General features: G+C 40.8%; 1 protein-coding gene and 1 long non-coding RNA gene across 8 annotated transcripts in view; both read right to left on the reverse strand.

Moving 5' to 3' along the window:
• The window catches only part of MYO1B (myosin IB), a 98,337-nt gene that overhangs the window by 39,915 nt on the left and 42,219 nt on the right, over window positions 1-16,203 (reverse strand). For all 7 annotated transcript variants that reach the window (XM_035330860.1, XM_035330857.1, XM_035330862.1 and 4 more), the window contains 7 exons: window positions 15,428-15,532; window positions 12,825-12,871; window positions 10,402-10,465; window positions 2,628-2,726; window positions 2,170-2,273; window positions 1,424-1,571; window positions 595-713 (listed from right to left, as the gene is read on the reverse strand). In XM_035330860.1, the coding sequence (XP_035186751.1) occupies window positions 595-713; window positions 1,424-1,571; window positions 2,170-2,273; window positions 2,628-2,726; window positions 10,402-10,465; window positions 12,825-12,871; window positions 15,428-15,532 (686 nt within the window). The remainder of the gene's footprint in view (window positions 1-594; window positions 714-1,423; window positions 1,572-2,169; window positions 2,274-2,627; window positions 2,727-10,401; window positions 10,466-12,824; window positions 12,872-15,427; window positions 15,533-16,203) is intronic.
• LOC118169544 lies at window positions 9,188-10,379 on the reverse strand. Its single transcript, XR_004752186.1, has 2 exons — window positions 9,531-10,379; window positions 9,188-9,328 (listed from the first exon to the last, which is right to left on the reverse strand). It is a non-coding gene; the product is annotated as an uncharacterized LOC118169544 (long non-coding RNA).

Consider the following 16,203-nt stretch of genomic DNA (forward strand, 5'->3'; position numbering starts at 1 on the left):
GCTGGCCATGGGCTGGCTGGCAGAGCAGCTGCAGCCAGGACACTTATTCTACCTTCCTGCTTGTCTGGAAATACTCACAAGACACACATCCCCCACCCTGATCCTAAGCAAAGGATGAGATCAACTGCAGTTAGAGAAACTGCATTCCTGCTAGCCTGAGCTGATGAGACATGGGTGGCAATCCCACTGGCTTTGCCGTATGGCAGAAAGATAAGTTCACACTGGCAGCGGAGGTTTTTCAGCTGCCCGAGGCATACAACTCACATGAAATTACTCCAGTTGATCTAAACAAAACCAGGCTGCTCCACCACAATACTTCCAACATGCGTTCTGTGCAGAACTGCCTTAGCTTTTCATCCACTGCAACATTTTCCTATCCCTTGCCTACTTGACATAATTAACACATGAAAACAAAACACCCAGCATCTTTGAACATTTAGAAACTGTTGAATAAAAACACACTTATTACAGTGCTATGTTTTACTCAGTTCAGCCTCTTAGGTGTGGTTTTATTGGGGCAGTTGTGGATTAGTTACGTAGAATAAGATGTCATTTAAAACGATTATTTCTGTTACAATCAGGACCTCTTTTTACCTGAGCCACATTCAGCGTTGTTGAAACTTTTTCTTGCTTGGCTTCAACTGTCCGGAAGCTGAAAGCTCTCTCCAGTACCGACTGGTCTATACCTGTCAACTCGCAGATTTCCTTGAGCTCTAACATGAAAAAGGAGGGTGGAAATATAATGAACCCTTTCATCCCACTGTTCTTATTCCCCAAAACTATTAGCTTTAAAATAGGTCAGTGTTTTCCCAAAGCAGGTTTTTCTTCAACAGAAATGTCTCTCATCCATGCTCCCTCCCCCTCCACTGCCAAGCAAAGTTTTATTTATTTATTTTTTAAAAAGGCACCGCACGAGGAAGCAGGATCCAGTGAGCTATTAGCTTGAAAGCACTTTTTATTTGGATATTTCTGCAAAGAAGCTTTTCTTCCATTTGTCACAGACTACTTTTCTTGATGAAAGGCTTTCAAATGAAAATAATTCAACTTTCAAAATGTATCAACTGCAAAAACACGCCATCAAATCGCCAAATAAATCTGAAACTACAGACAGAAATACACTACTACTACTACTACAAAAAAAAGTCAAAACACCTTCACTGCAGAATAATCAAGCAGTTACAGAAATGCAAAGTACCAATCAACATTTCAGAAGAAAGCGTTAATGAAGTAAAAAAAAAAATCAATTTTAGAATTTCAATCACAGAGTGATTGAAATTGCACAAAATTCAACCCCTATTTGCCTGTGGGTGAGTTTCGGAAACAATCTAATTAAATTAATCTAGGTATGCCTACAGAAACGACAAACTCCACAGTGACTTCAGACAAATTAATGTTTTCCCTCCCATCACTAATCTCATCTTACCATTTTTATCTTTGATTTTACTTTCATCTAAGCCATTGACGCGAGATTCGGGCTTAAATTCAATATTTCCCAGTTTTAAAACTGCTGCCACCACTTCAAAAACAGACTGAGTTTCGTGATCCATAAAACCAACAATCTGCATGGCATTCTGGAAAGGAGACAGACAAAACCGTAAGATAAAAGAACCTCAATTCAAACAGAACCTACTTGCAAAATTCACCATTTATCCATATTAGCATAAATCAGAAATGTTTTATAAACACTTACGTTACAAAAACAAAACAAAACCAACGTAATTGCTAGGCTTAGGTAACAGATAAGTATGTTTTTGAATATAAAAGGTGACAGAGGATCTGGTAATCGAGCTAGCATATCAGTCCAATCCACTTCCAGGATTCACATCAGACTTCTGAGAAGAGCTTAAGGGTTTTTTATAAAGCAGTATTTTTTTAACCACTTAAGTTTATAACCCAGCCACATTAACCATAGTCAAATCAAGAGACACTGCTGTCTTCTCAGTCTGCTCTGTTGCTCTAAAAGCAGTAACTTTTAGCACCTAAATTTGTACACATTGGTAACAGGATCCCATTCTTCTCGTCCCTGAGTGCAGTTTAAGCAAAAGCATCATGGTAAATCAGCCTGAGAACCATCTCCCAGCCTTGCTTTTTATTTCACCTCCATCAGCATCACCTGCTTCGCAAAGCCCAGCCACTGCCATCACCCACCCAGTCCCTGGTATTTCTTACCCTAACTGTTCTGAAGTTTGCAGCATCATCCACCCCATTTACTCTGGCAGAGTCAAGGCCCAGGTAGTTGTATCTGCTGAAGTCCCGCTCCAGCTTGAGTTTGCCTAATAAATCAAATAAAAATACCATTGTAACAGCACGCTTATTAGCAGCTATTTTACACCCAGAACCAGCATTGTCAAGAACTATTTTTATTAAAAGGATTAAATTTTCTTTAATGATTTTTCAAATACAAGCATTTTGGATAAGAATAGGCTTTCTTCTTTGTCTGTAACACTTTGCAAAGCCCTTTCTGACTCAGGTATCTGGATAATATCAAGCCATACATTTATTGCAGGTGCCACCACCACCACAAATTTGAAAAATGAAACAGCTTTGCATTTCCCACAAAACAAGGCACAGGTGGAACAGTCCATAAAGGAAGCTCTGTATCCAAAAACAGCGTGTCTCATACTTACAGAGGAAGTCTTCTGATGCACCAGACAGTATCTGATAGAAAATATGGAAGTTTCTTTCACCTCTCGGCTGCTTAACAACCCGGGACTTCTCTAGCAGATCTAAACAAACAAAAGAAACCCCACGGGTCAGGGAAAGACTTAGCAAAACACTTTAATGGGGATGTACTGCCCCATCTTTTCACGCCTTACTGCTTTACCACCAGCAAACCAGAAGACAGTAAATGGTAGGCATGAACAATATCAAAAATTATCAAGGTAGGACTTATTTCTCAAGTAAGTTATCTGAGCAAGGCCCAGTGCACTTGTAAATGCTGCAGCCTACGAGCTACGAACAGAACTCAGGTCATAGGAGGAGATGTGCTCAAAAGACAACAACCAATCTAAGTATGACCACAAAACCAAGGTTTGGTAAGAATTATTATATTAAAAAAAATAATACTGAAAGGCTATGCACGTGAAAGGAAGACTTGTGGGCTTGCTCAATACTTCCCCTGCATGGCTTCTACAATATCCAACGCGGCTTACACCATCCCTTTCCTCCAATTTCCATTTGTGCTGAAACTGAGCCTGTTCAGTGCTGTTGATCCCCGCTCCAGCCCCCAGGGAAGAGCAGCTGGGGAGCTGCTGCATCTGCTCCCCAGCTCTGGGAAGGGACACCCGCCCCGAGGAGCAGCTAGAAGGAGAGCAAAGCAGCATCTGTTTGTCCCCGCAGCAATTAGCCAAGCTTAAGCACCTTCTGCTGGAATAGGCACCAAAGCCAGGGCTTCAACCCACAAAACTACACAAGCCTTAGGAGGCTCTGCAAATAAACTACAGCAAGACAGGTCCAAAAATTAATTCCTGCTCTAATAATTAACCAGTGACGACAGTAAGAAAAGTAGGGGAGTATTATTAAACTTCTAGTTGGCTTATATTAAGACAGCCCCAATACCAGCTCGACTCCTTCATTCCATAAAGCCACAATTGCCTGAGAGAAGCGTTTCAGGTGCCACAGCAGGTGGCGGTAAAGGCAGCTCCCACCCAACAGCACATCTGACAGGGTGAGGACTGTACAAAGATGAATCTCCCTGCACCACCAAATGCTTGGGTGACCAAGAACTTTAGACTTTTTTGAATAAACATTTGTGGTTTTGTAACTCGGTACTTTCCATGGCCAATGATAAAGGTACACCCGAGCAAGCGGCTGTCCCATACTGCCAGCAGTTCGTCTTTACAGTAGGATGGGGCAGGCTACAGGTTTGCACTTTTGCTTTTCCATTTTTTTTTTCTTTAATTAACCGATAACCAACACCTGCAGCCTGGAGCACCCGTTCTCCACTGACTTATCCTGAGGTTGGAGCTCTCCTCCCCTTGAACTGTGGTTGAAGCTCAGAGCCATCCACGCCTAACCCGACCCTCTCCCACTTTTCAGTCCTCGCTCACGAATTAAAAACCTCTCAAGGGGAGAAGCTAGTTCCAGCACCCAAGTGTTAGCACCGGGGCCGAGAGAGGAAAGGCACAGGTAAGGCAGCTCGGAGTCACGCTGGCTGCACAAGATCTTGAGCTAAGTGTCGGAGCGGATCGCTGCCAACTTTAATCTCAGAGAAATAAACAACTTCAGCTCCCGCGGTGGCTACACGCACTTCAGGAAACGGCTGTATTTTCCGAGGATGTTGAAGCAATGCAGTTTGCAAAGTGGTTTGGCTTAGCTGGGTTGAAAAACATTCTATATATAAATTGACTCAAATGCTGTCATAAAAGCCTAGCTACACGTCCTGGCAAAATATTATATGTAAGCCTTCTTCTAATTACACGCATGCCTTCAGCATATTTAACAAACAGTTTTCTTGAGCGTACGCCTAATTTAACATCTTATCTTATAGGAATAGCTGTCTTGGATTTTTCACCACAGTTTATTTTATTTATATGATATATTTTTAGAAGGTTGGGTAATTAACAGCCAGCCTTCCAAAGCCCCAATATTCCACATTGTCTGCCTTTGTAATTGAGGTTAAAAGCTCCAAAAAGCAGAAAGTTGGGTATTTTACCTTACCAAAGCAACTGCTAACCAGTTCTTTTTAAGGCTGTATTCTTTCTCTCCTTTTCTTCTCTGATCTTTGTCCACATGAAGACTGAAATCAGACTGGAAGCAAGGATGCAAACCATCTGAACTGCTCTTAGGAAACCTTTTCCCTTTGTTCTATCAGCATTTTAATAAATCAAACACATTTTCCTTAAAGCTAGGATTGCACAACCAGTAAGTTTTGTAGCAACTCTCGTGTGACTACAAATTGTGTGGATTAAACGACCAAAAGAGAAGGCGCAAAGAGGCACATCAGATTTCTGCACACTGACGCTTCCTGATTATAGCAGGTCGCGGGGGCATGTGTAGACAGATGGTGCTTATCTCTACGAAGACACACACTAACAAAACAACATTTCTATACATATTTGGATATGAATTAGGAAAAGGGACTATACAGAGCATACAGAAGAATATATGGTATATTTGTGGGTTAGGTATTCCCTCTGCATTATACACTGGTGGATAACACCGGTGTAAAAGCAAGATATGTGTGTAAGCATCCTGCCAAACTGAACTCAGCGTAAGAAGAAAAGGGACTGATGCCAAATACTTCTGCAAACTGTAACGCACACATTTACGTTATTTCTTTTTGGTCACTTGCCCAGTGCAGAAATATTTAGGGTATGTATATTTCTCTAAATATACCAGAAATCAAATCAACATTCAAAAAAGGAATGAGTAAACACCACAAGCAAAATAAATAAATAAATAAAAATTTACACTTCCTTGGTACATTCTGAATAATCTATAAAAAGTTTGTTTTGGTCATATCCTCTTCAGCTGGCCATTACCAAGACACCTGGTAGCTATGGAACCAAAGTTACAAAAAGTTTTCTAGGCATGGAAGCTCATCTCTACAACCACGTTACGTTAAATCATATTCTTTCTGTTTTCCCACCTTGATTCTTCAGCTGTCATCAAAAAAAGTTACTGATGAAAAAGAAAATACAGCAGTGGCTTCTCGGGAACTTTTTCCTTTTATTCCTACTGAGTTTGTAATGACGTTCTCTTGAAAGAAGTGACCAATATTGGATCAGACAAAAACTACTGCACAGATGGTATATGCAGTGAAAGAAATTAGCAAAACAAATAATTAACTAATCAAAACTTTTAGGGTTTTCTTCCAAACAGTTCTTAATTTAAGCAAGACAGTTGCCTAAAAGGTGACAACTGTGCTCACTGAAACACCAAGGGAGACACCCGGACAAGCTAAGACTATTAAAAAAAAATTAATTAAAACAACAACAACCAAACAAGAATAAAACTCTCTCTCCAAAACGTCTACTTGTAAAATGCCTGTGTAATATTTCCCTGAGCAAAGGAACTGACTAAGAGCAATCACATAACTAAAATCAGCAGCCCAAGCTGTTGATTTCTCGGTAAAAGGGTAATTACTTTCATCTTTTATACTGAAAAAAAACAAGTTGGAAAGAAGAACAAGTTGTAACATTATCACTTTGCTCATTTGAAAAGTTGTTCATTTAGAAACACATCGTAGGCTTCTTTCACACTGCTTTTGGAACAGATGGAAAAACAGGGTCCTTTTTTCATCTCCTATTGTTTGGGCTTTAAGTACACTGCGCTGGTTAAAAATGGCTTTTCAAAAGCAGGCATTACGTATACTGTACTTCATATGCACCACTGTTATCTGCTGGTTAATCATTAAATCACAGAAGGGCTTAGGTGGATTAGGAAAGATGACCTCATGCTAAAAAGCTAGGTATCTTTCAGCAGGAAGTCCCAGGTGAAATGAGAAAACGTAAGGCTTGCTTAATTATTCTGGGTAAGGTATTGGAAGATCCCTGCTTTTGAAAAGGTCTGAGCAACTGCCAGCATGAAACATTTTGGACTGCACTGTGAAAAATTATTTCAACCGTGAAATTTAGGGTACACCAAAATGCACAAAACAAACCAAGAGCACCCTATGCTATGCACCGTGTGAATGTGGCACTAAAGCGTAGCGATGGGGCTCGGTAAGGCTGGGTGGTGGGTTGGACTTGTTGATCTTCAAGGGTTTTTCCAACCTAGATGATCCTATGAACATAACACACACAAACATCATTTTGAGTACAAGACAGACAGCATTTCTGGATAAAGCTGTATTTCACAGCTAGATAAGCTGTTGCAATTAACACCTAGTATTTTGCAAACAAACACGCCCATCTTCAGTGGCAAGATGAGTTATTCTGTTCTTACAAGAGAAAAAAAAGCTATTGTTCTCCTGCTCCCACCCCCACTAACACAGCAGTTTTAATAAAAGGAAAACCAGGAAGAGTACTGAGGCTTTCTGTAATTTATTTCCACAATATTACACCCAGGTGAAAGCGCGTTAATTACGAAACCCTCCAACTGCCTTTCCCTACGAGTGCCTTGGAAAAAGGCTTTGGGCACATGAGTGCCCACAAGAGCGTGTGCTGCGGCAGCGGTACCCTTACACCATGTGCCGGGACAGGGAGGGAAGTCCTGTTTGCTTCACGGAGACCAAACGCAAATGCCATTTACCTTGTTGTGAATGTTGGGGCCTTCACTGGAAACTAACAAAAAGGGAAGACTGGGGCTTAATAAATACTGAAGCTTACTTCACCCTCATGCTTCAATTTGGCATTTGTAGGGTCGAACAAGTGCAACATGCTACCCAAAGTTGTTTTTCCTTTGTAGTCCGAGGGGAAAAAAGTCTTGGCCGAAGTAATATACCTAAAGATTGCATAAATCACATTCATCTCAATTTTTCCACTGTTGGCTTCTTTTTTTTTTTTTTTTTTTTTCTGATTGTACATCATTCAAATGCCTTACAAATCAGCGCATTCAGAAGCTGTGAGCGGCTCCGCAATGCTCATGTAATGAGTCTGTGTGTATTTTGCACTGTTCAAACACAAAATTATCTTTAGTTTGGGAACATAACCAGTCCTAGCTTAATAGGCATTACAAAACTCTTCCATTACAGTCCCCTCCATTTTATTATTTGCATTCTCACTTTACCAAAAAGGTTCCCCCTGCGTTTAGGGCACATGAACATTTCAGATCTACCAGCTCCTACTAAAGCTGGTGGACATTTCCATTCAGTGAAAACCAGACAGGACCCACAGGCAGAAAGCATTGTCATGATAATTTTGCCCTCTAGCTCCTTCCCCGAGAGGTTCACTTGTAGGTGAACCCTTGTCATTATGGAGCAAGAGCTCATTGAGGGACACCACAAGAATCGCTCATGGGAAGGTCACGGTAGCATCCGACATGACACGAAGAGCAGATTGATGGGTCTCTCATAGAGACTCAGAGCATTTCAGACTAGGACAGACCTTTCAGACAAGACTTAATGGGTCTCTGATGATCTCTAACAGCCTGATAAAATTTGTGGTGTGTTCTCATTAGCCTTCTTGCCACCAAAACGCACCAGATGTTCAACACGTCCGCTTCCAGTCCCTCACCGCATGAAACACGGCTCAGTGACAAACGCTATGACCCAAAAAGCCCACTGACTTCGTTGGTGTTTGGAAACCAAGTCCATCAGATTCAACTAATAAAGTTTAATCAAAATATTATGGTATCATCTTCCCATGATGTTAACAGTGAACCAACAGATGGTCCGAAAGCAAAGAATATTTATTAATAAACTAATCACACTTTCCCTTTTAAGGGTAGGAAACTTCAGCACTGCTCAACTCCTTTATGAATTAAGATGGCAAATCCTAAATTTGAGCACAGCCAGAGTAAATTCTAAATGTTGTAGAAGAATTTAAGCTCCCACTAACTCCAGAATGGTGATTCACTAGAAACATTTCTCATCCAAAGCAACGCAATGCTGCAGTCCCTACAAGCATGGAAAAATCTAAGGTGAGACAAGACACTTGCTTTAAATTGTACAGAACCCAAACCAAGTCTTAAGAGATGGATGGACTATCAAGTTCTGTGAACATTAAATCAAAGATTGTATATATTAACACCCAGCTACAGGAGCTCAGCATCTACCTGAGACTTGCCCTATTAGTATAGAGTAGTTCATAGTTCAGTTAGTATCATTTTTCCACAACAAGGTTTACACATAAGGTCTCTGTAAATTTAATATTCATCTTCTTGCTCTTAGATGCTTATTAAACATGAGAAGACTAGGGGGAATGCTTAAAATAAGCACCTTTTAGGAAGATTGAAAAATACGTCTGCCTTTGATTATATATGTCATCACATCATTATAATTACATGCAATGTTATAATTACAATACGCTAGGATTTATAAGGCAGATAAACTAGAGAGTAACTCTTTGGATTGCCTTTTGATAGGACAGTATGTTAATTACATGACTCACCACATTATATTCAAAGACAAACTGCTGAATGTCCACTCTGCAAAGCAGAGTTCACTCTTATGTCTCTATTCTGAATGAGAAGTACAAAAAAAACAACAAACACAAACAAAACAGCCTGCTGAAACCTTTTTGTTCAAAATTAATTATTGATGAATACACTTTGTCCCGATTTAATTATTGATGAATACGCTGAGTGTATTTAGCTTCTAATTTTATTGACTGCTGAATGTCAGTTAATAGATAGCCATAAACACTTCAAGAATGACTGCTTTGAGTTTCAAGATCTACTCCATCACAAAAATAATGCTCTTTCAGGCCCGTCTGCAAAAGGTGATCTGGGGAAAAAAAAGAAGGAAAGAAGGAAAGAAGGAAAGAAGGAAAGAAGGAAAGAAGGAAAGAAGGAAAGAAGGAAAGAAGGAAAGAAGGAAAGAAGGGAAGAAGGAAAGAAGGAAAGAAGGAAAGAAGGAAAGAAAACCTTCACCTTGAAAGATTAATTATTGCACAAGCAGTAAAATGGCAATGGAATCAGAAGTCAACCTTTAGAAACAGTGCAGAATTTGGCCGAGTAGGAAGAGATGTCGAAGCCAGGTCAGTGACACCTAGTATAGTCACTCACTGCCCTCCTCCGCCCCTCCCCTTTTTAAAAATAAGGAAAAACAAACAAGCATGGCTTTATATAGCACAAAAGAACAATTTCTTTAAAAAGCTGCTCTTAAGCTCTAGAAAGAAAAGCAAATCAAGGCATCCTGAACTGGCATGCACTCCTTAGTCTTGCTCTTTCCAACTGGTTGAAGAGCTGGCTGAGGTGTCTGCATTGCTATAGATTTGCTAGCAGCAGCCTTACTTCCAGCAAGATATTCTGAGGCCACCTTCCCCACCCTAAACTCCACGGGTTTTTATGCTCTCATACTAAGCCTTTTCCTGTACTGTGAGGTGCATTAAAATGAGTATAGAATGCTTTGATTTCAAGTAAGCACAGCTACTCCGTGCTGATCCCCGGCATGCTTTGTGTGGATTACTAATTATAAAGCAGCACATCTCCCAGTTCATCTGCCATCCATCCACAACCCATCAAATCAAGTAACATGACTGAACATGGGGATTCAAGTATAAAAAAGACTCATGTACCCTTAATCCTTCTGCTACCAGCTTCAGAGGCAACGTACGGACCCCTGCATCTTACTCATTCCCCTTTAAAACAACACATTGGTCGTTCATACTTATTTCAAGTTGCTTTTCACTTACTCTCGTATATTCAGAGCCAAAACAAAAGCAGCAGAATTTATCGCATAATGGGGGCTGATTCAATTAGACAAATGCAGCTATTTTTTTCAATAGTTGAACCAACTTCCTTTTAGAACAAAAGATTGGAAGCTGTCAGTATGCTGACAGCAGGAGCAATACTCACAGTTACTTATAACTCCTCCAAGCGGATCACCCTTGAAATCAAACTCAATATCCATGTATTTTCCCTGTGAAAGCAGCACAGTTTAACACTGTAAGTTCCGTTTAAGAAAAGCTCTCTGAGACATTTTTAACAGTTATTTCATACTTTTTCCAGGCTACAAGAGCAATGTGGCAACCTCCTGTGCACGCTATCAGATTTTGAAAAACAGAAAATGATTGGAGGCTTCTAATTTCGCTATCACAGATGGAGATTTTCATGACAACTGCTTTATTCAAGTCTATAACGCAACCCAGTAATTTGCTCACTTGCTAAGCAAGACAATTTTGTTGCTTATATCAAGAAAACCTAAATTACACAGACTTTCACCCAAACGCTAACACCAACAAAAAGTATTTGTGGCCGCGTAGGCATTGCTACGCTTATTAACAGAGGAATGCAGGAAGAAATTAGGTCCTAGCAGACTTATTTTCTCAATGCAAAATCTTCCTGGAGCATGAATCAGAGCACTTAGAGGCTCGCCACTCGGTCTGCCTCGAAGGACCGGCTGGCAGCGATTACAGCTGGTAATTGCGGGCTGTCTGTCCATCGGTGCGTGCCTGCCCTCTGAAAGCGATAGATTTTTCCCACTGAACTCTCTGCCTCGTAGCTCAGGAGACCAGAGGCAACAATTAGCAGGCTGTCACCACAAGAGCCACCCTGCTGTAGTGACGCGGTGCATTTCCTTGTGTGACTTTTGCCGCATCACGCTGCTCTTTGCGTCGTTTCAATTCACACGACGAGCGTTCAGCGTGGCAGCAGCTACGTTTAACAGTGACAGAACGGACAGATCCACGCTGTGAGCGCAGCTCACACTGGCAAGGAAGTTTAGAAAGATTAAAAGTGCTGGTAGGAATTCAAACCAATTCCCCAAGCCACGCACAGAAATGATCTCACCATCCTCTGGCGCTTACTTAAGAGAGAACAAAAACAATCTATTGAAAGAAGCCTTGTGTTTATCCTGCCTTAGCGTATTTAGGAAGATATTTCTTTTTTTTCTTTCTTTTTTGATTTTAATTGCAGAACATGAAAATCAAGCACTTTCGACTGACTGCCTCAACGCTATTTTTTTAATTTACTGGGTGTTTTGTCAAGATTGGCATATTAAGTTCCAACTTAAACTCCATTCTTCTTCTGCTGGCAGCTGAAGAAGACTAGGCAGGACAATACTTGCACTTTCATGTTTGAAGTTCATTCTGTGCTGATTCACATTTTCGAGATAAAGAATTAAATCAGATAATTAAACCTTAATTTCCCAAGGACTGGGCCAGCTGGCTGTTTCCAGAAGTATTTTTAGCTTTGCGTTTATAAGCAAGGACTTGAAACACGAAATACTAGTTGGTTGCACTTTGTCCTGGAAAGACTGCTGCTTGCACATGCCACCTCTTCTCCTCTTTGCTGCCTCCTCCTTTCCACAGGACGTCATCTCTGACAGCTGAAATTTTTCTGTCTCTTCTTTCAAAACCTTTTTTCTGCAGCGCCTCGCATGTTGGCCCTGACCTCGCTTCCACGGACAAGCGCGCGGGCCCTATGACAAGCACCCTTCGCTCTGCTCGCAAGCAGGGGCAATTACTGCCGCAGGAGTGCTCGCAGCCATCCCGAAACAGCGATGCTGACCCTTCAGCATTGCAGGGGAAGGGCAGGGAAGTCTCCCTTTTTGAAAAAAAACAGGCTATTCATCAGTGTTGTCACGTCCCAGGCTTTTATCCGTGTGCTTTTTCTTCCAACGCACTTTTTCGTCCACATATCTCACTCCCTATGACTTCACTCAAGTGAGCAAATTACGAAGTTGCATTGAGCCTTCTGATTTGAGCAGCAGAAATTGTGAATACACACTTCTGAGTCTCCCAACTCTAGCTTCTCCCCCCCTCCAATTGTCAATTCCTGTAATTTCACATTCAGTTTCATGCTAAAACACCCTCAATTCAACCAGTTGATTATAAAGAATGTAAGCAAAAAGGCAACATTACAAATATTTATTTAGCAAGCAAAGGTGTAAACACAGGTCGAAACGCCAGAGAGGTAAAATCTGAACCTCAATTAGGAATTTTAATGAAAAAAATGTAGGCATTTAGTTGGAAAATGAGATCACACAAAGATCAACCTTCCAAACAGGCCTCTCGTGAGGCACACGGTCACTGACATTAAAGTCACCAGTACCAGAGTATTAAAGAATCCAGCTGTGCTGTATTTACGTTTTCATCTGGTCACGGATTTTTTTATTTTATTTTTTCTCCTCGGACAACTACAAGAACATTCTCTCGCCAAATTGTTCATTCACTCTGTGATGGCTGATACAGGTTAAAATAGAAAGAGCTAACAACTTAACGTGCTCTCCTCTATTCCTCTACAAGGAGTTCAGATTCAGCCCTGGAGAAAATACTTACAAATCTAGAGGAGTTGTCATTCCTCACTGTTTTGGCATTTCCAAAAGCTGGCAAAAGAGAAAAACAGTTAAGACCAAATCTACCAGTAAAATAACGATATTTTAATGCAATAATATTTATGACTTTCTATACATTTAAAAGAATCAAAAACTTCTGAGATAAAATCCCCCATTCATTGCAGAGATATCAGTCACTGCAGATAGACTAAGCGTGACATTATCTCCATCAGGAAAACACCTACGGAAGTCCAAAGCAGCTTCGTGCTGACACTTCATTAACAAAAGTGAAAGAAAAACATGAAAAGTGAAATTGTTCCAAGACAAAGCTGCACCTGCATTTACCACATATCCTCACAGTTCGAATCATCACATTTAAAATTAATGATTCAGAACGCTCAGACGGGCGGCCACCAGCTCAGAACATACACAGGACACGAGGACAACTTAAGCTCTTAAGATCCTATATTGTCAAAGCTCACTAAGCCAAACAGGAGCATGTCCCCCGCATTAATAATTAGAGCACTCCTACTGCAACAGGAGACTTTATTTATTGCCGGTATTTATTTATATAGCATATATATTTTCAAAGATCAAGTCAATGTTTTTTGGACAGAAACAAATGCATGCTTTTAGGCTCCAACAAACTTGCATGAGTAGACTTATTCTTGATCAAAGAACTGGAGCCAAAAGGAAAAGTTTCTTGCTCCTGAAGGCCAAGGATAAGTGAAAGAATTGTTTTTAAAATCTTTATGCCCTGCAATAAATCATCTTTTCAACAACCAAATCTCTGAGCTGCATTTTCTTAAACGCAGTGCTGAACAGTAGAGTCATTTATAACTGCACAGAATCAGACACAAACGTTCCATTATAGAGCGTGAGACACGTTCCTCAGTTTTCCCTGAAGTTCATTGTTTCTGAAAGTTAATTGACAGTAGCGACTGTAGTTAAAAAAAAATAAAGAATTCCCATAAGATAAATGCTGCATATGTAACATTTATGCCATTTCCGTGCACTGCAGCTTGACTGAAGCAGAACTACGTAACCAAAGGAAAACAAATCTAACCACAAATGCTTAATTCCTGTCTAAAATATATATAAGCGGCCAGGCTTGCTCAGCAGCCTCCTGGAATAATCCAGCGTCCAAAAAGCCATATAAGCAGTTACCACAGCACCGAGTAGAACAAATAATACCTTCAAATGGTAAGGTACTTTTCTGTGAGTTTACAGCATTCCTCTTGCATTAAAACAAAGATTCATAAACTAACAAGAAATCCAGTAAATTTGGCGTTTGAGGAGGGCAACCTCACTTTACGAAAACAAAGCTTCCATAGTCCCCATACTATTTCTGTCTCTATCTGAAGCCTGCCTTCCAGCACCGGGATAAGAGCAGCACAGCTCTTCTCTGGGAACCCAAAACCACAGAGGGCAGCAGCCCCCCCATTCAGTCTTAAGGGGAACATACCTGATCACCAAGAAAGGCCTATCCTGCATTTTTAGCAGTCTTTAAATTTTAATATTCCATCCTTTGTTGTAATATCTTGCTTACAGCTTGTGTTACCTGTACAGCCCATGAACATAATTTACCCACCCGTTCATCGCTGCTCTCAGCTTACTTTGGCTTGCCCTTCCCTCTTTTTTCCTCTTGTTCCCACTCATATAATGAGTGCTCGGTATCTGTAGACTCCAAATCCTTACACATATATATAGATAGCTAGACAATAAATAAAATGTTGACCGTCAGTAGTCTGACAAGCTCCGTGTACCTTCTGACCCTAGAGCCACATCTTTGTACAGCAGTTACGGGAGTACGTCTCAGCAGCTTAAAGAACGGTGGAAAAAACCACGCCAAGAATCAACACAACAGACCTACCTAAGTCAGCACTAAGCAAGGCTCTTCTGAAGGCACTTATTGGACAATGGGACAAAACTGCAAGCTTTGAGGACCTGACAGCCTATCTCCAGGAAAAATAAGGATCCTGTTTCTGGCAGCCAACCACTTCAAATTGACTAATTAAAAAACTAAAATCCAGACAATGATAAAGTCCTTGATGGGAGAGCAGGAAAGGCAGTTGTCAGGAAGACGGGCTGAGAGAGGCACCAGACCCAGGGAACAGTAAGCACTGGGGAATAACAGGCATCCATATGGATTGGGTTAGTTTTTACTAAGATCCATTTCTTCACTTTTTTTTTTTTTTCCCTAAAGAAAATTAATGTTTTACAGATATTGTTTGTTTACCAGGGACTGTAATAATATTATTTGGAAGGAAATGAATCAGAGGGACTGAACTGAAGTTAAATCTCTTGATACAGCAACCATCTTCAAGCCAGGATTAAGAAAGGGTACACCCTAAGAGAAGTCTGGGAGATATGACCTAACTTCCTAAGTTAGGAAGTTTAGGAAGTGAGGGAAACAATTTTTTTTTAAGACAACCTCTCTGTAACTGAATAACTTGTGTCTGTCTTCACAGACAGCATTTGCCATGGTTCCAGACACCAAGTAAGCACAAAACAACAGCGGATCCGGTTTTCAAAGCCAGCTCATGGGAGAAGCTGATACATGCAGAGGTAATACAATCAGACCTACATGCTCTAGGAGAAACTTACCTTCAAGAACTGGATTTGACTGCAGCAGTTGTTCTTTTACCTGGTTAACCTCTGCCCCCTTGCCACACACTGCAGCTACGTATGACATGACAAGTTTGCTTGCCTCTGTGGGGGGAGAGCAAAACAAAACAGCAGTAAGTATTGACAACGGGTCATAAGGGGATTTGGAGACTTGATCTCCATCACGTTTTCATCACGCCAGACAGGAATCATTTCAAGTCAGCTTTCTTCTCCATTGCTGGACCACCTGGAAATGGCGAAAGAGCTCATCCTGCCACCAGAGCCCTGCCATTACACCAGTGGACTTAAATACCTGGAGTCCACCCAAGCTAGAGAGGCCACCAGGATATGCACACTACAGCTACCTCTTCATTTAGCCTCCGTCGTTTGGAAGGAAAATAATCTGTAGCTAACATGCTGGAATATTTAACCTGAAGGTTTCAGCCTGAAAAGCTAGGCCTGAGCAGTTTCAAGATACAAAATTCAATCGGTTTACATCTGCGGATACACAATAGCACAAATGTAAGCACACAACATACAATGCTATACACATGTAATTACAACTCAAAGTAAACTACAAGTAAATAAATAACGGCAATTCAACATTGCATAACATTACGCAGCCTGTTTCAAAGTATAAAGTTTAGAGTAAGCAGAGACTTCATTTAAACAATGAAACTGTGTTCAAAGTTTATACCTTCAAATAGGTCTGGAACAATTTTTGGACTCCAGGCTAGGTTCATATGGATGTCGATCACCCAAAGAGGAATGAGTAT

This window comes from Oxyura jamaicensis, chromosome 7 (genome assembly GCF_011077185.1).
Source record: "Oxyura jamaicensis isolate SHBP4307 breed ruddy duck chromosome 7, BPBGC_Ojam_1.0, whole genome shotgun sequence".
Lineage (NCBI taxonomy): Eukaryota > Metazoa > Chordata > Aves > Anseriformes > Anatidae > Oxyura > Oxyura jamaicensis.